The sequence below is a fragment of the Abramis brama genome (assembly GCF_963993115.1).
Source record: "Abramis brama genome assembly, chromosome: 2".
NCBI lineage: Eukaryota > Metazoa > Chordata > Actinopteri > Cypriniformes > Leuciscidae > Abramis > Abramis brama.
Window position 1 is genome coordinate 49,868,847 of NC_139964.1, and position 23,589 is coordinate 49,892,435.

The 23,589-nt window shown below is 35.8% G+C and overlaps 4 protein-coding genes across 10 annotated transcripts in view; 1 reads left to right on the forward strand and 3 right to left on the reverse strand.

Moving 5' to 3' along the window:
• The window catches only part of map9 (microtubule-associated protein 9), a 57,037-nt gene extending 55,001 nt beyond the window's left edge, over window positions 1–2,036 (forward strand). For all 6 annotated transcript variants that reach the window (XM_084096537.1, XM_084096536.1, XM_084096534.1 and 3 more), the window contains 2 exons: window positions 1,062–1,197; window positions 1,632–2,036. In XM_084096537.1, the coding sequence (XP_083952663.1) occupies window positions 1,062–1,197; window positions 1,632–1,751 (256 nt within the window). In that variant the 3' untranslated portion in view covers window positions 1,752–2,036. The remainder of the gene's footprint in view (window positions 1–1,061; window positions 1,198–1,631) is intronic.
• Window positions 2,037–3,636: 1,600 nt separating this feature from the next.
• npy2r (neuropeptide Y receptor Y2) lies at window positions 3,637–6,069 on the reverse strand. The gene is made up of 2 exons (XM_084106688.1): window positions 5,843–6,069; window positions 3,637–5,116 (listed from the first exon to the last, which is right to left on the reverse strand). The coding sequence occupies exon 2, from the start codon at window positions 5,092–5,094 to the stop codon at window positions 3,949–3,951; it is 1,146 nt and encodes a 381-aa protein (XP_083962814.1). The 5' UTR covers window positions 5,095–5,116; window positions 5,843–6,069; the 3' UTR covers window positions 3,637–3,948.
• A 3,165-nt stretch (window positions 6,070–9,234) lies between these two features.
• On the reverse strand, window positions 9,235–12,896 carry LOC311071422 (lecithin retinol acyltransferase). 2 transcript variants are annotated; one of them, XM_084095827.1, is made up of 2 exons: window positions 11,488–12,035; window positions 9,235–9,939 (listed from the first exon to the last, which is right to left on the reverse strand). In XM_084095827.1, exons 1-2 carry the CDS (start codon window positions 11,992–11,994, stop codon window positions 9,784–9,786), a joined length of 663 nt encoding a protein of 220 aa, XP_083951953.1. In that variant the 5' UTR covers window positions 11,995–12,035; the 3' UTR covers window positions 9,235–9,783. The 2 variants fall into 2 exon arrangements, 1 of the variants encoding a protein (XP_083951953.1); XR_014603833.1 differs by lacking the exon at window positions 11,488–12,035 and adding an exon at window positions 12,814–12,896 and having other exon boundaries at window positions 9,809–9,939.
• A 985-nt stretch (window positions 12,897–13,881) lies between these two features.
• lrata (lecithin retinol acyltransferase a) lies at window positions 13,882–15,636 on the reverse strand. Its single transcript, XM_084095818.1, has 2 exons — window positions 15,100–15,636; window positions 13,882–14,800 (listed from the first exon to the last, which is right to left on the reverse strand). The coding sequence occupies exons 1-2, from the start codon at window positions 15,616–15,618 to the stop codon at window positions 14,648–14,650; spliced, it is 672 nt and encodes a 223-aa protein (XP_083951944.1). The 5' UTR covers window positions 15,619–15,636; the 3' UTR covers window positions 13,882–14,647.
• Window positions 15,637–23,589: the final 7,953 nt, after the last annotated feature.

Genomic DNA, 23,589 nt, shown 5'->3' on the forward strand with positions numbered 1-23,589 from the left:
ACGGAGCGTGCTGCTCTGCCACAGCCACCTAGGGACTTGGTCATAAGTCAGTGCTGAAGTGGTCATTATATGGAGGAAATATATGCGTCTCACATATGCCCCAGGAGCCTCTGAAGTTTATTCAGTGGGACCCTTTCTCACCTCTAAGCACCGACCGTTGAGAATGGAATTGCTCTTCAGGAAATGGGACCCGTCACCAGTGCCGGAGCACACAGGGGAACAACCGCGGCAACGCTTTACAGTGAAGCACTCACCACTTCTGCCCTCAACCGGCCGTCAACAAAACACTCTTTATAAAAATGCTGTTAAAACAGCAGTTGAGAGCTTCCATAGCTCGCGATCACCGCTGCAACTGCTGTTAACACCAGCACTGGGAGAGTCTTTTAGAAGAACACAGACACACTCACTCATTGTGAAACAACACTCTTCAGAGACATCAGATGAACCGATCGGCTCCGAAGCGAAAGACAACTGGGTGCGTGCATCCACTTCCGTATTTATACCCGCGCTGCGGGGCATGTGATGCGATTCACGCACGCCAGTGTCCATTGGCTCCTTTTTACAATACTCAAAGATGACAGGCTCCCTAGTGTGATCCCAATCACTCAACTACATAGAGCGTGCCAGACTGAAAGGGAACTGCAATGTCACGTGAGCGTGACTGCGATATAGATGATAATCAAAACCAAACAGATGTTTTCATTTTTGTCAGAGTACCCGAGGCACGATCTGTAAAGGTCCACCCTCTTCTGGAAAGCAGGGGGCGGGGGGTAGCAGCAGCTCAGATACATGGACGAAAACAGCATGTTTTTCCTTCCACTCAAAAATGGACATTTACAACATGATATAAAATATGATCTGTGGGGTAGCTGAAACTACACAGACATTCTGGGGACACCTGAGATTTAAATTACATCTTGTAAAAAGGGGCATAATAGGACCCCTTTTAGATGTAAATGTGCCCTTTGTGAAGCCTCAGGTTATAGATCGAATTTAATGACTGTGCCGTCTTGCAGAACATGACTTTCAGTTAATTATTTTACATATTACATATTACATAGGAGTGACCGAAAAAAGGATGTCATTGAAGAGAAGTTAAGGGCAGAACGCAGGAAGGAGAAAGTAAAGGAAGTGGAGGAGAAATATGAAAAGGAGGAAAATGAAAAAATGGCCTTGGAGATGTACGACAAATGGCTGGTATGTTACAGCAAATTTATTTACGCACAATTTCCCAATCACACATATCATTTTGCACTGTAAAACAGTTTTGTAGAAAATATATTTTCATGCCATTACTGTTTATTATGTATTAAAAAGTTAGTTCTATAGTAAAAAGTTCTTGAACTCTTCTTAAATAGCATTTGCCATTAAATCTTCGCTATTATGGCGTATGTTATGTGTGTGTAAAGGGCAGATCAGTCATATTTCTATTTTAAGTGGGGTTGTTCAGTCCTCATTTGTCACGTAATGCACTAAAGATTCCTACGTATATACACACATTTAAACAGATGTTTTGAGACTATTTAAATTACATTATTTTTTTAATGAGAAAGCTGTAAACAAAAGCTTTTCATTGTTTTGCCTCTGTTGACTGATGTTGAATTTATGTGGTCCTGGTCCTTTTATTACAGAGAAGAAAAGAGTTTCAACAAAAACGAGAGAGAAATGAAAAAAGGATACAGGCTATTCTTCAGGATGAGCCCCCTCCACCCTGGAGCCCACCTAATAAAACCATCCCATTTGGAAAATGAGCTTTATTTAATTCGATTTTTAACCTGCTTTTTTGACATTTGATATCATTATTTCAGGAATCGTTGAAATGTAAATAAATCAAACTAAAATTCCCTTAATGTAATGCAGTAACACTTAAGTTATAAAGCGATTTTAAGATATTTGTCTAAATATCATAAAGTTGATCATAAACATGACAAGATAAGAGAGATGGCGATAAATACAGGCTGTTTATTTTATCATCGCATTATAGGTTTATCAGAGCCTTAACCTTTTTTACAATAAATGTGTGTTTTGTTTTTAAAGCATGTGTTCAATTTTTTTATTTTATGGAATTTGTTTACTTGTTGACTAAACATTCACAGTTTGGACCTTTTCATTTTTTGTTCTGATGTTAAACTTTATTGTATTTAATTATCTTATATAACATTTCTTGAAGTTGTACATCTGTGTTTTATATTATCTCAAACTCCAGTTGATCAGCCTTCTGAGCCTTGCAGGCACTTTGCTGAAGTGGTCTCTTCAAAGTCATAGCCTGGGATCTTTATGCTTTAATATTTAAATAACGCATGAGTTTACCCATCAGCACCCTTTGCCCTACCAATCAAAGTCCTGCTATTGTATAAAGTATATAATAACCTTTATTTATCCCTGTAGGAGGGGAAATTGTGTTGCTTGTGGCATCAAAGACTTTAACACTAGAGCAATTGAAATTTGGCATCCACAGTGAAATAAGTGAGGTGAGTACTAGGAACTACCTTAAAGCTTATGTGTCTGGAATCCTTAGCGGTATAGTGGTAATGCACATGCCTATAAGCTTTGAGGCTAAAAGCCATCTGCTTGAAATAAAAATCCCTAATGCAATAATGTCTGTAGATAAATAGTTTTGTGCAGAGACAGGAATTCAATTGTGAATTGTAGATATAATAAAAATGGCTTTTGGGACATTCGAAGACGGGCAGGACAGTCATTGACAGGATCAATACTTTGAGACCCTCTTATTCTATTTTTATGTTGTTGTGCAATGAGTATTGATTGGTCTGTTCCTGTCAGTTGATTGATCTTTCAGGGGCCATTGGCTATCAGAATTAGGAATACTGATCTTAATGGAGTACATTCCATTTGTAAACCATATTTATTTATTGTTTTAGTGTCTGTCTGGTGCATGAAAAAAAAAAAAAAAAATTATAATGCAAAATACTATAATACAAAAAATATATATTTTATGATCTTATAATTCTAATTCCAATATAGGGTTGTCATTGCGCATGATCCTTGCCCAATATGGAATCTCCATAAGAGACAAGTTGAGACAACATCCCACCAGAGAGACTTCCTGTTTAATGAACTTAAGACATCATTTTATGAGAATATTTGTGTTTTAATGAGTATTCGGTTTTTAGAAGGGAACACTTCGCTCTTGGAATCAAAATGGTGTAGTATGGCATTGCTTGTGATCCTAGACATCTTATTGTGAACAATGTGCAGTATTAGAGACCATGTAACCTAATTACATGCGAGACATGGGGCGTCTGAAACAGAAAGCAGCTGGCTTGCTGCCTCGCTGCCCAATGAATTTGTTGATTCACATGCATTTTTGTATAAACCTTTTATACTTTTGTTAAACTTGTTTCAGACCAGCTTTCAAGACACCAATATATTAAATTCAAGTGAGTTGTACAGACAACCAAGCAAATACTTTGACTTAAGTGCTTATTTCTCTATATAAATTAAACCATATATAAAATATATATATATATATATATATATATATATATATTAAAAAATGACTACTGCACTGTCAGAAATTATTTTTTATAGACGGGATCAAATGCAAACACTTGATTCCAACTTACCCTGATGTCTTCCTACTGCTGCCTTTTTAATGTTTTGAGAACCATTTTGCATAAAATCCCCTTTATTTTCACAGGAAACAAACAGAAAAAACTAAAATATACTTAACATGAAATCCCTGTCTCACTGACTTTTTATTTTCACAGATCAAATGCTAATTCCGAATATAACCAAATACATATTACATTTTAACAACAAAATACAACATTCCAAACAAAGTGTTTAGTCTCAAATTCACCACAATTGTCTCATATATTTGTAGTGTTCAGATTTTCGTACAGTCCTTATTTACAGTAGAATTTTTTTTTAATATTTCTCCTTATGTTTACATTTTGTTTTGAAATCTCAAAAATCAAATGGCCATCACAGCAGAGTGTTTTCTTGTTTAAAGGCTACACTGATTGCGTTTTGCTTATTGCGTGTACTTTTCTCACTTACTGCCTCACTGCTACAAACTCTTCTCATTCCGTTGTTTAACCTTCCACACTTGAAAACGGCCACAAAAGATCTTCTATAGTTTCTGTTCATCCAGCCATAGAGGATGGGATTGGCAAAGGTGGAGCACATGGCCACAATATGAAAAGCTGTATAGAGCAATTTGAAGTCTTTCATTTCCAATACACTGCTATCAATATCCACAGCCAGCTGGAAGGCGTGAAAGGGCAGCCAGCTAACGGTAAAGACCACCACTACAGCCACCAGCATTTTCGTCGTTTTCTGTCGCCGTTGATGACGGTCGCTACGGCCACCGCCGGGGCTGACGTGATTTCTTAGCTTGTTCCAGATTCGAGTGTAAGCAAAAGAAATGATAGACAGTGGCAGCCCGTACTGCAGGAAAAACATGGCGATGCTGTAGATTGTCCCATCCGCGCTACTTCCAGGCCACTTCTCTGCGCAACCCTGAATTGTCTGCTCAGGTGTTAGGTCGAAGGTCACATATTCACGGAAGATAGCTAGAGGGCTGGCAAGGATTGCGCTTGCCACCCATGTGATCGCAATCACGACTATGCACATGTCTTTGGACATCTTGGTTTCCATGTGGTAGACAATGCTGCGGTACCTGTCCAGCGCTATAACGTTTAGCGTGATGGTCGAAACGTGGACGGCTAAGCCTTGTGAGTATGGCAGCAAGTAGCACATCACCTGTCCGAATTTCCACTCTCCATAGAGAGTGTACATCAAAGTAAAAGGGAGACACAATGTGTTGACCAACAAGTCTGCCACAGCCAAGTTGACAATGAAATAGTTAGTAACCGTGTGTAAATTTCTAAACTTGTACACGACATATATGACCAAAGAGTTACCGGTCACGCCAAAGACGATGATGGTGCTGTAAGCCAAAATCAAGATCACTTGAACACCCACCAGTTTTGTACTGTCTTCCAGACCATCTAAGACACCCTCAACTTGGATAGTGGCTGGTGTACAACAGTTTGTGGATTGAATTACGGAGTTCAGGGTTTCGTCTTCAGATGTGTTTGTTTCGGTTCTTATATCCATGTTTAGCATTTGTTCACTTTTGTCACTTATTCTGAAAAAAATAAAAAAAGTTAAGTGAAGTGAAAAAAACAACAACTCTTGTTTTCAAAAAAGATGCTGGATGCCCTGTTTTTTTTATATATATTTTATATCATTCAGTGAATAAAATTTTTAAGAAGGATAAATTATGGAGGTACAAGGAGTTTATGTTAGTTTAAGGTGATGTTGTTACAGTGTAATAACACAAATGATTAGGCTACTTAGTAATAATTATTAATGTACTTACTACAGTGTTAGGGTTTAGTTTAGGGTTAGTTACTTGTAATTATGCATAATTTACTGTTATTACTATAGTAAGTAGGCTACATGTAATGTGTAACCATGTCACTTTAAAATAAAGTATTATGAAGTGGATCTTATTTTAATTCATAAAAGTGAAATACATTAATGCATTACGTTTTATTATTTAATTAATGTAAACATGTTAATTTAAATTATATATAAATAAATAAATCAAAGGTTCATTGGATTCATCTGTTTGAATTTCTATTTATCATCTGTAAAAAGAAAATTGCATGTATATGTGTGTGTATATGTATGTGTGTGTATGTATAATGTTAAATGCACGTTTGCACCAAGTGTTAATTTACTGTCACTACGCGGTCATTAAATCATATAGATTAAAAAAAGAATGCATACACTTAAAAGTGTTACAGCTTGGAGTGATCCGAGCAAAATATGTTGTGCAAAAGTGCACTTAATTTAGATAGTTTCTTACCTTTAATTTGTGAAGTTTCATGCCACATAAGCTCACGTAGGCTACATATATCTGCCAGAAGAAGAAAAAAACAGACCAAATCCATGCCAACATTAACTTGAATAACCCTACGTCAGACCTCAAGAAGTGTCAGTAACACGAGTCCGAATGAATTTGATGCATTGAAAGGGAAAGGACCGCTTCCCTGAGAGTCTGCTGGGAGTCTACTGGCTGCCTCTGCATGATCTACGTGCGCAAATCCACCAGTACTCGCGAGATTGTTGATTGACATCGGACTTCATAATGAGCCACAGTTTGCTTTAAAATTACAAATATAACAGATAAGAGGTTTATGAATATTTAATTGCTAATTCATATTTCTTATTAAAATGAATGAATCTAATGATCTTAACATTTAAATCTTTGAAAGTACATGAATTATCTGTTAAGCACCAGTCTATAAAATGTTTGCTAATCATCTTTACTAGTGTTAATGAAAGTTATTACGAAGTGTTTTTTAAAAAAAATACTGACATGAAAAGAACTCAATTATCTATTTTCTTATTCCAGTAACTGCAGTAATAGAGCTAATTAACCTCATGAATCATCATGATATCCTTAAAAAAAATTTAACATTGTTTTCTCAGCTTTTTTCCATTGTCAGCTGAGCTTTGCAGATGGTATGGGTTGGCTATACATACAAAGAGGGTTTCAAATGTCAGGAAATGTAATCAACAAAAGGACAAATGTCTGTCCTCCTGATCCACATCAGGTAGAAATGGACACATGATGTAAACAATCAAAATAAAAGAAATCCCGTTTTGTTGCCAGACCTATTCAATTTAAACAGAATAAATGGAATAATGCCCGTAGCAATATTTTTCTTTTCTTTTTTTTCTTTTTTTTTCTTTTTCTTTTTTTTTTTCTTTTTTTTTTTGCTGTAGGCCATAATATCTGTTTATGGCTGTTGTCGGGTGTTGATAGCATCACCATGCCTGTCTTTTTAAAAAATACATAGGCTATTACAAGGTTGGTATTTTAGAATTATTCCCTTATATTACACGTTCTCATCTGATGGAGTACAGGTATGTTTGGATGATGATGTATGCATTATCTTGTGATCATGATAATTAGTAATGAATGTAATAAGGACCTGATACAGTAAAAGTTTTAATCAGTGATAGTTGTAACCTGCCAGCCACTTTACATTTAGAAACAGAGACATAAGAAACTCTGAATTTTAGTCCATTAGGTTTTGTTTCGAAGTGAGACAGCAATTATGATCTTTCGCATGGCAGCTTTTATGAACCAGACTAATGCATGCAATAATTAAATCTAAAAATTCACAAACTGCCTGAGCATAATATTCTCAAACATGCAGAACTGCACTGAGACTATAAATGTTAATCATTCTTGTCTCGCTTTCTCATTAAATATCACAGCATTGAACATCTGAGTGATTTAGCATTTTCCAATTCTCATCCACCATCGCTTCATTTTCCAAATTTGAATTTGATAGTGTCATTGATTTTTTTCCATAAGGTTTTTCTGAAGCCATTTACTTTTAAGGAGAAGTTAGATTAGTCGTGCTGTGCTTCGTAAAGAATATTGATTAAGGATAAAGTCAACATGAACTGCCATTTGCAACCCAGAGGAAGAGTAAATTACTTTTGGTTTAAGAATAATTTTGTTTCTTACAATTGTTCACAGTAAGAACATACTTTCAATGGATAGTTCACTCAAATTCATAATTTACCCTCATGTCATGTTGTTCAAAACTCAGACTTTTGTTCATCTTTGGAGCAAAAATTAATATAATATTTGTGACAAACAAGCACACACAAAAATGAATGTCCTTTTACCATATTTGACATGCTCTATTTATTTGCATTGATCTATGTTTATATGTTAATAAAAGCCTAAATTAAATCTTTCATAAAGCAATCGTGTATCTTCAGAAGACTTTTACAGCTTGATTTATGGATTAGGCTATGGATTAGTACTATTTAAATCATAAAAATGTTGATCCCTAAAAAAAAAAATCTTTTCAGACATGTGACATTTAATTTTGGGTGGATCCATAATGAAACAAAAAATATAACTTTCTATGTTTGATTAATGAAATACCTTGAATAATTGTCCTTAAAAGCAGAGTTTGGGAAAATCTTAGTGATCTATTTTCTTTAATATTATTGGCACAACATTAATATCAAACCCCATAGCATTCAAATCCACAGCATGTTATTAGTGATTGTATACGAACAACACTGTCTAAAGAGCTTTCCTATCCCTGATTTTTCTCATACCACAGGAAATCTGTCTTGTGATGTGTTTTCTTCTCATATTCTAGGTTGTTGAAACAGTAATTGCAGTTTGGTTGCTATGGCATCTATGTAAAATAATACAGCTAAACACCCCTAAATCTCAGTGCAATAGGTTTCTAATAGAACTGAGCTGGCAGCTTTAGTCTCTTATTAGCTGTATAATTAATTGGTATAGATTTTCATTCACTTCTAGAGACTGAGGTAAATGTCCAGCCAGGCAAATTGACATAAATAGCATCAGTGCAACAACACTACAGAGAACATAAAGACAAAAATAACCAGCTCCCTAAAGCGCTGCTTGTTCTGATGTTAATCCAGTGATCTATAGTGCTGTTAGCTGTTTTACTTCAGGGTAAAAATATAACACCATGAAATATAAAGAAATATATCTGTCATAGTCAAAGTGGGACTGCAGTTATAACTTATTAGAGACATTGTTTTTATGATCAGAGCAGCTTTTTATCTGCGGTTTATTCCAATATGACAGATTCATGGCCTTATACTTTAGGATATTTGCAAGTTTTCTCTCCGTGATTATCTCAAAGGTAAAGAAAGAAACCTAAATTATTTCACACTTCTATTGAAAAATGTATGCTCAACTTTACTTCATTATCAACTTAAAAATGATTTGTTTCTTGCAAGTAATGCATCCCCTTAATTAAAATGTGAAATAGTACCTGTCTGCTCAATTAATCTAAAAATAACTGAATGATGTCATTATTATAATTGCAAACAAACAAGCCTGAATAGTACCTATTTAAGTGGATTCAGTAGAATTTTCTTAATTTCCCCCAGGCTCAGTGTAGGACATTAGCTGTAAACACTGTCTGCAGCATCTCTCCAATAACTGCCATTCATCATAATTATCCCCATTAGTATTCTTTCTGACTACATCATGGAACTCAGGACCATCCAAATATTACTTACTGTTTATTTGTAACCCATAATTGCTGAATAGCATTTGTATGAAATAGCACTGCCTTAAATTTGGACATAAATTATACAGAATGTGTTATATTGCTCATAAAGACCATTGCATATGATTTGAAAAAGTGCATGTGATGAGAAGTAAATACTGGAAGCTTTTATAAATTGTTAATGCATTTATGTATAATTAACACTCACATATTTGAATATAAATCGACTACATGCATGGTTCTGGGATTATTTTTATGTTTTGTTTGTTTCCTTCAGTAATACCCAGTGACACTTTCACTTATTCCAGGTTTCAATTCTGCTGTGGGCAGTGGCAGATGTCTTGCGATCTTGGTGCACATTAAACATTGCAAATAGTGTTGTTTTCTCATGATAAGTTTTTATTTATTACAAAAAATGTATGCTAAAATGGTTAAATTAAACTGATAATCATAATTATCATACACATTGATAAGCATTAGACAAAGGACCTATATCTTATGATACAGTATGTGATAACACATACAACAATTTAATCAAAGTTTTATGAATAATCCATTATCACCACCTCTTGTAACATTTAGGCTATAGTTTGCATACCAGACACATATTGTCCCAGATACCAAGAGATTTTGTAGCCTGTTGTTGACAGAGTAAATGCTTTGATGCTTTTGTGGCAATTTCTGGATCAACATTAAAGGACAAATTCCACCCGGAGTGTCTTCAAGATGCCATCCAGATGGTAAAGGGAATGATGACAATGGGGAGGGTGGTGAGAGGTGTCATAGCGCCTAGATATAAAATGATGAAGACCCCGATTATAGCTGACAGGAAGATCATCTTCCTGCTGAAGAGTATTGTCCTTACTGTTTTGCAGAACTGAAAGAGAGGGGAGAGGACATGTTTAGAATGGAATCAGATGTTTTTGCTCTATATTAGAAACCTTTGCTGCAGGTTTTACAAACTGATTATTTTTTCTGTCACTGTGTAAGGCAGGGATGGGCAACTTCGGTCCTGGAGGGCCACTGTCCTACAGAGTTTAGCTCCAACCCTGAAAAAATCACCTGTCTGTAATTTTCTAGTAATCCTGAGGACCTTGATTAGCTTGTTCAGGTGTGTTTGATTAGGGTTGAAGCTAAACTCTGTAGGACAGTGTCCCTCCAGGACCGAAGTTGACCATCCCTGGTGTAAGGTAATGAATTACAACTGTCCACTAGATGGCGCTGGTACTGTTGTTTGATGCTATTCAAAATGCAAAATAAAATGGCTTTTTCATTTTCACCTTTTCAGAATTTATTCAGATATAAAGGAGTATACAGGAATTTCGTTTTTTTATATATATATTTTAAAATCAATTGCAAATGTAAAAGCAAATGAAAAAAGCTCATCACATTTAATAGGAAAAGAACCATGCTCATTTTATATTATTTTATTGAATGATGTTGTGTAAAAAAAATGTTTTTGGTTACACTTTATAAAAATATTCAATTTGTTAACATTGGTTAATGCATGAAGTATCATTAACTAGCAATAAACAACATTTATTTAATTTTTATTAAACTTAGGCCTATCGAATTTAGTCTATAAATAATATTATTTTAAAATTAAAATCTAGTTATAGACTTTAATCTAATATTCATTTATACAACTTGAAATGTGAAAAAAATAACATTAACCTAAACATTTCTAAATACTATTGTCATTGTTAGTCCATATGTTACCTAATGAAGTAACTAATTGAATCTAATTTTCATACATAGCATAGCATAATCATAGTCTGAGCTGTTTGGCTCCAAATACAAGATTCATAACTGTTGTTATAGCTCAAACTTGGCTTTTGTGCTCTGACAGTTATCCTGTTTGTTGCATTCAGCAGCTTAGCACATGTGGTTAAGGTTACTACAAAATGTACAAGATGTGCACAAGTCTTTTCTCAGCTCTATTTATGGGGACTAAACAATGAGGATAAAAGTTCACTGACATATTCAAATTAGACATAATCAGTACTTGTGTAGGAGGAAATTGTGATATCCTGCTTGGAATTTGAAAACAAAAATGGACAAGTAAATAAATGCAGTGGTGCGCTTATAGTGAAAGAAATGTTTTTTGAGCACCAAATTAGCATATTAGAATGATTTCTGAAGTATCATGTGACACTGAAGACTGAATTAATCACTGCTGAAAATTCAGCTTTACCTTCACAGGAATAAATTACATGTAAAATATATTCAAATAGAAAACAGCTATTTTAAATGGTAATAATATTTCACAATATTAAAGTATTTTTGATAAAATAATTGCAGCCTTGGTGAGCATAAGAGACTTAAAAAATATTACCAACACCAAACTTTTGTATCTATATTCCACATATATCACTCTCCACCCTGTTTTTTTTTTTTTTGTTGTTGTTGTTTTTGTTTTTCTTACCTGGAAGGTTTGGAAGCTAAATGCAACACCATAGCGGCAATACATGACATAGTGTTCACAGTTGTGCCACAGTAAGCTGTAGGAGAAAGATCCAATCAGCTTCTCCGCCCGCTGTGCCACTTCCTCTCCATTCAGTGGCTGTACACTGACCATACTATCTGTACTATTGACCTGAATCTGAGCACCATATGCAAAATCAGCCAAAGGGTCTACACGAACACTGGCTGCCTTGGCCAAAACTCCAAAAATCAGTCTTTTGTTGGTCACCATCTGCTCAACAATGGACTTTTCTTTAGTTAATACTAGTAGGATGTCTGGGATAAAATGAGCGACGCGACCTTCACCTAAGTAGATTCCAAAATGTTTAAAAAGAGTCCTTGACACCACCAAAAGGTCACCGTGCTTGTAAAGGGAGATGTCGTAAGTTTTCATCCCTCTGTCTTCTTCACACTCATCCTCCAGTGTTGATGTGATGAAGAACAAATTAAACAATCTGAGAGCGATCATGGTGGAAGGCAGTGGACAGTGATGCAGTTCACTTCACATCTACTCAATTTAATCTGCGAGGAGTGGAGTGGAGTATTTAATCTGAGAGGAGTGATGTGGTTAATTTAATTAAGCAGCTTTTGGGCATCACATGTTAACTACGACAAGGTGATTTTACAAGTTTTATATAAGCCCCATTGTGTCTGAATAGATATTAATAGGCCTGCTGAATAAGTCAGTCTTAATTGCCAGGAGGTAAAAGTCCCGGGTCAATAGCGAGATTAATGCAGAGTGCTAGTTGTATAATGCTTATTTGATGAAATAGGTTGAACAGAACAATTTTAGAAGAATGTATGCACCCTGACCAAGAGGATGCTACCAAGAATTAAATTCAAATGTATCCTGACAGTTTGTCATTTATGTACACACAGGTCTGGTCAGGCATAGGCCTGTCTGGATAATACACATTACTAATGAGAGTCTTTCACAGGAAGTGTTGCTTTGCACTTCTGTTATGTAAGACCTTACAGTTGAGAACCTCAATATTAAAAGTACTGATATGCCAACTCAAAACCAAACAAATATTTGAATAAGAAATGCTATACATGCTTATAGTATTTATGAGGTATATGAGGCATTATTATTATGAGGCATTATTATCTATTCCATGCTATCATTCATGCAATATAATTTGTTCATATAAGAGTGTTAGAGATTAGTAAGTGTATTCATTGGTAGTAGTGAAACTTTGATTGTACTCTGACTTTGAGGGGGCCTCAGCAAACTTCAAACATTTCTTTGCACATTTGTACTTGTAAAAAATTGTAAGCACGGGTATACCTGCAAGGCATTTCTGCCTGACGCACATCCAACGGTGCCATTTGGGCTGGCTGCTGATTCGTCACCCGGGAGCCACTCATAATCCTGCAACACTTCCAGGTGGTGGAGCAGCGGCAGGGACGTCTCCCGTATACTGCCCCCTGCAGCCAGCCCTAGGATCCTGCTCTCCCTCACACCTCATCCTTTCTCCAGAGCCAGTTAGATTAAATTTGCACAAAGTGTAAAAATAGTTACTTATTTAGTGGCAGATACTGTTTGCACCTCTGTGTATATATTATAAAGAAGTAATAAGAGCAACATATTAACTGTTGTCTGTGTAGTTTTGGTTCTTTGTGTTTAGTTCCTGTTTCCTTGGTTTTTAGTATGTCCTTTTTAGTTTCCATTTTTACTGATTTAGTTCCACCAGGTTTGGTTCCTCATTTTCCCTTTTCCATACATAGCCCTTTGTCCCAATCTGAGTTTGTTGGTTCCATCCGGCCTGTTGGACTATCTTGGCTCTTAGGCTCCTCCTGGGTCCTCTGATCCCTCGACTCCACCACAGCTCTCCGACCCATCCGGTCCACTGTGGTTCTCCATCCTGCTGGCCCTGCTACCTTGGGACCTTACTTGTCCCCATCCCCAAAGCCCACCCTTACAAATACCCCAGCCTTCAGTAAAGGTGTCCTAGAAGGTGCAGGAAGGGAGCCACGGTTTTTAGCGTGGTAACAAATTGAGTTTCATGCATCAATTTGCATTGGGAATAGGCCGATATAAAATGAATATAAATCATCTTAATATATATATATATATATATATATATATATATATATATATATATATATATATATATATATATATTTCATCATTACAGCAGGAGTACCAGAGAACATATGTAGGGGGGCACTCACATGAGGGGGCCTCTTAATAGTGTCTGTAACAACGCTGGGACAACAGTGTTGAGAACCACTGCTTTAGACCCAAACACTACTACTTTCTAAATAAAATTCTAACATTTTTCAACTTTTTGTGAACATTGACAATTAATTCCTACCCACATCCATTCTAAAGTGACATAATTCAATAATTAAAATGTTTCTCCTTTTTTATTATGTATGATTTAATGTCAAGAAGAACTTTGCAATAAAAGTTAGAAAATATTTCCTTTTAAAAAAAGGAAAGGCTTTTTTTTTTCTTTAACACAGAACATTGACCTGGCCTAAAAACACTCAGTGATGGTAAATCAGGTGCACAGCTCAGATTATAGAACCTTTGCAAATTCCACAGGTTCAACCACAGGTCAAACATTGAGAATGTTTGGAATTCAAACATTTTGGCTTTATTTTGATGAAAATATGGTAATAAATCAAATCAACTGTTTACAGCAAACCAGAAATAATTGTACTATTTACACATCTACTATTCATGTCTAAATGTTCTTCTTCTGGTTCTTGTTCAGAAACTTAAGGTATTAAATATATTATTTTAAACTGTACAAATTCACAATCAAGCATAAAAATAATGATAAAAAACTATAATGTATGTCTTTAAAGGCACTTTTAGTGAGCAGTATACATGAAATCTGTAACTTTAAGCTACAACAATATTGGCTTTACCAATTTTAAGTATATGATTTAAAATGAAAAATATGCAGCAAGCTAGTGCTAATGGCATGTTTTCATGAATTGCTTGAATGATAAAGCTTACAATTTAACATAGGCTAATGCAAACTATGCTCAAACATTGCTTGACTACATAATCAGATTTTACATATTCCACTTCTGCACTGATGCATTGCATTGTTGTGTTTTGTCCCCTTTAAGACTGGACTGTGTTGTTGATGTATTGAAATTGTCTCTCAGCCAGCCATCCACAGAATGAAGGGGATAAGGATTGTGGGTAATGTAGTTGAAGGTGCCAAGCCAAAGCAAAGGATGTACAACATTCCCATCCCAACGGTTAAGGCCACACTTCTCTGGTCCCGAATGATGGTTTTCAGACAGTTACAGAACTGCACAAGAAAATACATTAAAGATATCATTAACAGACTTAGTCCAAATTCAATTTACTGATTACTTTTCAAAATTCCAGGTGTTTAGGGCAGGCACTAAAAATAATCATAATCATTTTATTTATATTTTATCATTTGTTATCCAATATTGACATTTTGATAACATGATATTAATTATATAATAGCCTACTTATTAATTTTAATATTAATATTAATTCTGCTATTTTAATTATTAAGTACAACAGACTAAGGTGTGTTCTAGGCTATATTTTCCACGTTTTGTATAAAAGATAACTCACCCTCTCTGTCTGCTGGCTCACAGGTGTACCGTACCTGCAATACGTCACGAAATGTTCACAATTATTCCATAACAAACTGTACGGAACGTCGCCGACCAGTTTCTCTGCTCTTCTCGCGACGTCCTCGCTCGCCAGTGCTTGACACTTCATTTTCATATCCATATCATTCACAAGAATCTGAGCTCCATACGCGAAATCTTCAACCGAATCGACGCGTATACTCGCGTTTCTGTAAATGCAGCCTAAAATGAGTCTTTTGTTGGTGACAACTGGTTTAATGAGCTGTTTTTCGTTAGTTAATATGGGCATGATGTCAGGCATCAGGTGCGCCACTCTGTTCTCGCCCAGATAGATGCCGTAATGAATGAAGAGAGTGCGCTGCACCTCCAATAGATCTCCTCTCCTGAGCATTGGACATCTCACTGCACACTCCTCCGTCCCCTGCCATATACTTTTAAAAAGATAAAAATTTGAGAAAAGAAAGAATTTCTCAAATAGAAATGTCAGCGAGTCTAGCATTTTAGTGTTTTTATGACAGTGAAGACCTCACAGTCGATTGAGAATTTATATATGGCATGTGGTTTTGGACTGAGGAGGTTCCCAACGTTCTGATTGGCTGGAAGTTACATTCCCACAATAAACCACTTTAATACTTTAACACTGGATTACTTAATGTTGTGTAGTTGTTGTTGTTGTTTTTTTTTTTTTTTTTTTTTTTGGAAATAAACAGTAAGATTGTTGGTTTACACTTCATAATACCATTAATAAAATGAATTTAATTAGCTATCAAATAGTAGGAAATCTTGATTACTATATTAAAATATTGTGTTTTATAGCATTATATGTATGTATGTATATATATATATATAATATTAATAGAAATTGATTGACAATAAATTTACTTTTTATATTTGTTTAAACTGCTTGCAATCAGCATTGTAATTAATCTTATACACAAAATAATTAATTAATATGTTTATTAATTCAACTGTGTGACTGTAAATTCACATGTAGGAAAAGCAAACAGAAAACAACCAACTCCACAATGAGACTTTGTTATCTAAAATTAAATTAGACCCATATTTTTTGTGGCCATTATATAGTACATTTACACTTTTTCCACAAACGTTTAGGTCTGTGACCTCAATAGTTTCAGACATGTGCAAAGGCTTATCCAGAACCATTTTTTATTTTCCCCTCTGCTTGAACATGTTTTGAAGTTCACTTTGAGCTGATTTTGTCTGTGAAACGTGAGCCTTTTAATTAGAGACAGGAGCTGATTATCCTATAACAATACCACTTGCTGTTCTCACATGCATTGGTCCAGCCTTTTAGCCTCCTAGCCTTTCTCCTAAGCACCTAAAAGATTTCTGCGACCGTGAAAGGAAGAAGTGACTGTAATTAGCAGTGGCCTGGAATAGAGATTCTTTGTCGTAATCAGGTCATCTGATAAACCTGAATATTATTCCCAGATTCTTCCAGATCCCCTTTCTTTTTAAATCATTAGACCCATTTGTCCAATCTATGAAATCAGAATATCTTCCTCCACAACATTTGGCTCCAAGTGCTATTTAACATATCAGCAGCTAATCAGAAGAGACAGTGACATCTGATGACATCTCACAGAAAAACACTACAAGATTATTATTTTTTGTCCACAATGATAAAAACTGTATTTTTTTCATGAATGTTATAAACATTAATCTCACATAATTCTTTCTCCTTCTTCCTTTTAGCTTATAATACAAAAGCAAGCAATGCCATTGGTTCAGAATCAATACAACATTATTCAAATAAAATAGAGATCAGCAAATTTTAACACAAGAAGTCTGCCTACACAGTGGTTCTGTGTAAGATTGCTACCAGTTTATTAGACAAACTGGGAGAGGTAATGAAGGTACAACTGTAATAAAGTAATCATAAGGTCTAAAAATGGTCTAACACAGATGGTAACACCAGAAGGAACCAATAAATCTTTCAAGGCATCTGTAATAGCTAATTACAGGCCAGTTTTGTTTTCCTTTGTTCAACTAAGATTTGAACATTAAACTAAAATGACTAAATGTCATTGCACCTAGAACAGTTTTAAAGGTGCTGTATGTCCAGTAGCACAGGCTTTTGGCTGTGAAAACTTTTTGTTAAGTGGGCATTTTTCATACACATATCTATTAAGTGCAATAGTTAAAACACCAATGCAAGAAAAATCACCAACAGTGTACTGATGCAACAAAATGGAGATCCTTTATTTAAAAAATAAAAAATAAACACAAGTTTGTGATCACGTTCACTGTCTTCTGTTTCCTTATTTATACAAAATTATCTGTCCATACCCATCTTGTTTAGTATAAACCAGATAAATAGTAAATTCATTTTCATTATTGTGGCCTTCAAAGACATTTATTTTGTGTTAAATATTTGGCAGCTGTGCTTACCAGGCAGTCTGAGGTCTTAAGGGCAGATGTGAAACTGCGGTCATTGCAGAACTACACTTGAAGTGACAGCCGCTGAACTTACACTGCCCTTGCTAAGACCTCCCACTTACAAATTCACTGTGATCATATTTATGGGATGCCAGATAAGAGTACTCTTGTTGAGAAAACAAATGCACTATACTTAACTCTCACTACTGTTGTTGTGCATTTATTGATTATCCTTTCAGTGCTGGTTCCTTCCAATCCTGTTTACATAATTCGGGGAGACGGATTAAAGTGGAGGAAAGAAGATAGAGGACTTCAGTAAATCAAATAGACAGGAGAGGTAAACCTGAGTAACTGCTTTGCATGAGCATAAACAATCCCATTGGGAAACATTAGAAGCAGTTTGCTATTTAAAAAATAAATAAAGAAATAAAATTAAAACTTGATTACGTTACTGCAGTTTTTAACACACGTCACCTGAAGTCATGATGGTTCAGCAAACATCACAATAACAATGCATGACCTATATTGTGATTTTGCAATTTTCATTCAAACCAACCATTGGAGAGATCCAGGGGGGAGTTAGGAAGAGGTTTTTTTTCAGAATTAACTGGCTGTCATTTCAAGTCCAAGATGACAACGAATACAAAACTAAACTAAACTTAATTTAATTGATTTGTCAAATGTATTTGAACTGACAAAATTAAAAACGTTATTTTTTGCTCGTAAAGTAAAAAAAGCACTACAGGGTTAAATGTTAACCCTTAAATGCATGTATGTTCTGCCAATCATTATTACATATTCGGGTCTTTAGTGACCCGGATCTATTTCCAGAATGGATGATATCTAACTGCTGCAATAGCCTAGTATAAAACTGCTGATATTTTCATAACAATTACAAAATAATAAAATAAAGCATATTTCGTTACCTTTTCAATCTTCAAAGGGTTCAATTTGAGCAGACTGTCCTCATCAGAGCTCATTTCCCAAGTACATTCAGCATCTGACTCATTCACGATCTCAACCATGTTCTCAAAACTATCGTTTTTAACATCTTCAAAATCAAAATTTTGATCTCTGGCAGCTTCTTCACCAGATCCACCATCAGTGAAATTTGATTGCGATAAATCGCTGAGTCATTTCAAGATTTGCTGGTGATTCTTGTTTTATGCCAGTGGTAATCATGAGTGAAATCACATCATCATTGTGTATCAGACATTGCCACCTTGAAAAAAAATATACATTCTTACATACCTCAGGTCACAGCCGACCCTACACTTTTTACAAAAACTTTTTTAGAAAACAGACATTCTTTTATTTTTCCTGTTAGATTGATTATAATAAATATGAGGAATACTAAGAAGGCTGATGTCTAACTTTAACAAATGAATAAAGGGGAGGGTAATGAAGTCCCGGGTCGATGAAGACATGAGGTAGCTATGTGTTTAAGGGTTAGCCTAAACTCAGATGTATGGTGTTGACACCACCTCCTGTTTTACTTCTTTAAAAGGCCCCTTGTACAATAATTCATTTATATGCAAAAAATTATTATATTGGTTGGACCATATAATTCTGGGAAATGAGGATTTTCATGTTTGGGTCTTGATGGGGCATAGCTGAGCTACTTATGTTTAGTTCTACACCACATTGTATTAATTGCACAATATGTAAGATTTGTGTAATAAAATATCCACAAAAAAACACTTTGTGATATATGTGATATACAGTGTGCTATATTTAATGCAGTTGTGTACTTACATTATCCCAAAAGTTCGCAAGGATTTGTAAATCCAGAGAAATTCCAGTTTTAAATAATGGCCGTGTCATTGTCGTCTATCAATGACGTAATATCCGCACTATCCAGTTTCCGCTTGTAGAAACCATATAGATACAGTGTGGAAAATAAGTATTTGAACACCCTGCTATTTTTCAAGTTCTCCCACTTGGAAATCATGGAGGGGTCTGAAATTGTCATCGTAGGTGCATGTCCACTGTGAGAGACATAATCTAAAAAAAAAAAATCCAGAAATCACAATATATAATTTTTTAACTATTTATTTGTATGATACAGCTGCAAATAAGTATTTGAACACCTGTCTATCAGCTAGAATTCTGCCCCTCAAAGACCTGTTAGTCTGCCTTTAAAATGTCCACCTCCACTCCATTTATTATCCTAAATTAGATGCACCTGTTTGAGGTCATTAGCTGCATAAAGACACCTGTCCACCCCATACAATCAGTAAGAATCCAACTACTAACATGGCCAAGACCAAAGAGCTGTCCAAAGACACTAGAATCAAAATTGTACACCTCCACAAGGCTGGAAAGGGCTACGGGGAAATTGCCAAGCAGCTTGGTGAAAAAAGGTCCACTGTTGGAGCAATCATTAGAAAATGGAAGAAGCTAAACATGACTGTCAATCTCCCTCGGACTGGGGCTCCATGCAAGATCTCACTTCGTGGGGTCTCAATGATCCTAAGAAAGGTGAGAAATCAGCCCAGAACTACACGGGAGGAGCTGGTCAATGACCTGAAAAGAGCTGGGACCACCGTTTCCAAGGTTACTGTTGGTAATACACTAAGACGTCATGGTTTGAAATCATGCATGGCACGGAAGGTTCCCCTGCTTAAACCAGCACATGTCAAGGCCCGTCTTAAGTTTGCCAATGACCATTTGGATGATCCAGAGGAGTCATGGGAGAAAGTCATGTGGTCAGATGAGACCAAAATAGAACTTTTTGGTCATAATTCCACTAAACGTGTTTGGAGGAAGAAGAATGATGAGTACCATCCCAAGAACACCATCCCTACTGTGAAGCATGGGGGTGGTAGCATCATGCTTTGGGGGTGTTTTTCTGCACATGGGACAGGGCGACTGCACTGTATTAATGAGAGGATGACCGGGGCCATGTATTGCGAGATTTTGGGGAACAACCTCCTTCCCTCAGTTAGAGCATTGAAGATGGGTCGAGGCTGGGTCTTCCAACATGACAATGACCCGAAGCACACAGCCAGGATAACCAAGGAGTGGCTCTGTAAGAAGCATATCAAGGTTCTGGCGTGGCCTAGCCAGTCTCCAGACCTAAACCCAATAGAGAATCTTTGGAGGGAGCTCAAACTCCGTGTTTCTCAGCGACAGCCCAGAAACCTGACTGATCTAGAGAAGATCTGTGTGGAGGAGTGGGCCAAAATCCCTCCTGCAGTGTGTGCAAACCTGGTGAAAAACTACAGGAAACGTTTGACCTCTTTAATTGCAAACAAAGGCTACTGTACCAAATATTAACATTGATTTTCTCAGGTGTTCAAATACTTATTTGCAGCTGTATCATACAAATAAATAGTTAAAAAATCATACATTGTGATTTCTGGATTTTTTTTTTTAGATTATGTCTCTCACAGTGGACATGCACCTACGATGACAATTTCAGACCCCTCCATGATTTCCAAGTGGGAGAACTTGCAAAATAGCAGGGTGTTCAAATACTTATTTTCCTCACTGTATATACACATAGGTGCCTCATTAGAGGCAGTTTCAATGGGCCACTATACGTAAAAATAAAACAAGGATCAAATTTGCCATTTTCGAGATGGAGAGAGCTTCGCTACAAACTTGGACTTGACAGAAACTCCTCGCTCGCATGTGTTTTAATAGACAGGTAAGCAAAAGTATATTATTTATTGTACACATACAGTTATACTGCACTTTGTTTATCAGTAATGCTTTTTTATCAAGTATGGTGACCAAGTCTATGGCAGTGAAATTAAATACAGTAGGCTATGTGTTTAAAATTTTCAACCATTACTTGCAAAGACTGTGGGTTCATTCAAATTTACTTTTAGTACCATTGTTTTAAACACGTAAAACTGTTTGGTTAAACTGTTTGGTGGGTTAATGGTTAAAAAACATTAACCCACCAAATCATTTGTCAAACAGTCACATATCAATAACAGGCTAATACAGCATTACATTTCACGTTCCTTATGACATAAAATGTGATGACATAAAATAGTGTGATCAAATGTACAGATAATACAAAAACGAATTCATCACCTCATCTGTGAACATGATTCGTGAATTCCATACTCTGGATGGTGAAAATGACTTCTCCCATCGCTCCATTCTCCTTCATAGCGTCATCAAGCTTCGCCTTTGTTTTTGTTTTGAAAATGCGACCTCTGGCGGTGAAAATGTACATATTGTGCCTTAAAGGCCCGTTCACAACAAGGATCATAACAATAACAATAAAGATTTATAATCATTCTAAATGTATTAGAATAGCAAAGCTATAACCACAAACATAACGATGACAAGAGGAGCAATATCATTTGATTCACTTTCAGATACATTTTTGTCAGTTGATAAATGATAAAAATACTGACAGCCAATCAGAATCCGTCTCGCTCAAGCCTTTAAAGCGGCAAACAACATAACTGCAGCGCGGGATCGCTTATAATAAACAGAACGTTATTGTGTGTTGGTGTGGATGCCAATATACTTATCTTTAGTTATTATCTTAATATTTGGTGAACAGGCCTTTATAGCATTTTTCCATAGTCCTCACAATACAATATGCCATTTGTATACAAACCAATAAAAATTACAAGCCTGGCAGTTTTACAGACTTCAGCTTGGTATGCAGGCTTAATTCAGGCATTATACTAAGTAACCTCAAAATGACCTAAGACTTTGTGTGCGTTTCAGTACAGTTTAGACGGCAATGACCTTCCATGATGGCTGCAATGGTGGTGACATTTCTTATCATTTGTTTGGGAGACTACAGAGTTGGCAGGCTGCTTCTTGGGACTTGTGAAATGGAAGCAGCTCTCCATCTGGTTTTAAGAGAGGTTCAGGCACAGTTCAGAGTTGTTTAAGTTCACAGACGCTCAAGTTGACCTCAAGTTGAGGTCAGCCATGCCTTATATCTGTCGTCTACCACGTTCAATATGGTTTCGCACCATAAAATCAGGTCACAGCCTGGTCACTTTATTGATGTTATTGGCAGAGTCAGAGCTTCATGATCCACCTAAGCAGAAAAAAAAAACAGAATGAAGAAAGCCTGTTGTGAATCTTTGTAGAAATGTAAAGAATAAAGCTCTCTTTAGACCCAATGCCATGACCTGCAAGGGTACAAAGCTGCAAATCCAAACTCCAGTAAATACAGCTTTAACATTTTACCAGGTACTGCTTTGGACAACTCTGTGGATTTATTGTAGATCAGCTTCTCTCTTTGTATTTTACACTGAATCCAGTATGTTTATGTCTTAAAGCTGACTGTATCAAATCAGGTTTGTTTTAATTAAGAGCTTTAAATGAGAATAAGATCAGTCTTCATTTAAACACCTATTACTGCTACCACAGTTAAAGAAGAAAAACAGCACTGACCTTTGCTTGACTCACTGAATATTGTTTATCACTTATTGTTTATAATAGTTTTATCTTTTCCAATGGCAGCTGGAGATTTGTCACAAAACTCCTCATGCATGGATGCTACAAAATTTGTTTTGTTAGTCGAATGCATTCATTGCACCTATCAACATGCATTTGCAATACAGTCCTTACAAAACAAAGGTTTACCAGCTATGCAGCTTTTCTTAGCTTAGACTTCAGACTTAATAGATAAACTTGCATGTGTTATTTTCCTACAGTAATTTTTTTTAAAAATTGACAAGGAATCTAGTCTAAAGAGCATGATGATGGTTAAAGCGATATTTCACTCTCAACATTTACTCACCTTCATTTTAGGAGTCATACTTACTATTTTAGTTTTTACAAATGTGTTAATTTCAAAATCTTTTGGTTATAATATTGTTAGTGTTGTTTATTTCTGTGAGATTGTGCCCTCTATATGCGGAAATAACATTTAAAGGATATGCCACCCCTGACAGGAGGGGGGCGCTGGTGCAACGACATTCAGTCTTTTGACCTTGCACATGGAGTCAGGATGGCATGGTGTAACACACTTGCAAGCAGTATATAAGTTGTTTGGTTTTTATTGCAATCTATCTTTATTTTGATAAACTTAAGTCATTGTTTGAATCCTCAATGGGCCTCTGAATCTGTTCATGCCACTTTG

Excerpts from the sequence above, each read along its gene's own strand:
- LOC311071422 (XM_084095827.1), bottom strand. The coding sequence starts at position 11,994 with ATGATCGCTCTCAGATTGTTTAATTTGTTCTTCATCACATCAACACTG. Across the intron at positions 9,940-11,487 it reads TTAGCTTCCAAACCTTCCAG|TTCTGCAAAACAGTAAGGAC; the intron begins GTAAGAAAAACA and ends CCTCTCTTTCAG.
- lrata (XM_084095818.1), bottom strand. The coding sequence starts at position 15,618 with ATGCTAGACTCGCTGACATTTCTATTTGAGAAATTCTTTCTTTTCTCA. Across the intron at positions 14,801-15,099 it reads TGAGCCAGCAGACAGAGAGG|TTCTGTAACTGTCTGAAAAC; the intron begins GTGAGTTATCTT and ends TTTCTTGTGCAG.
- npy2r (XM_084106688.1), bottom strand. The coding sequence starts at position 5,094 with ATGCTAAACATGGATATAAGAACCGAAACAAACACATCTGAAGACGAA.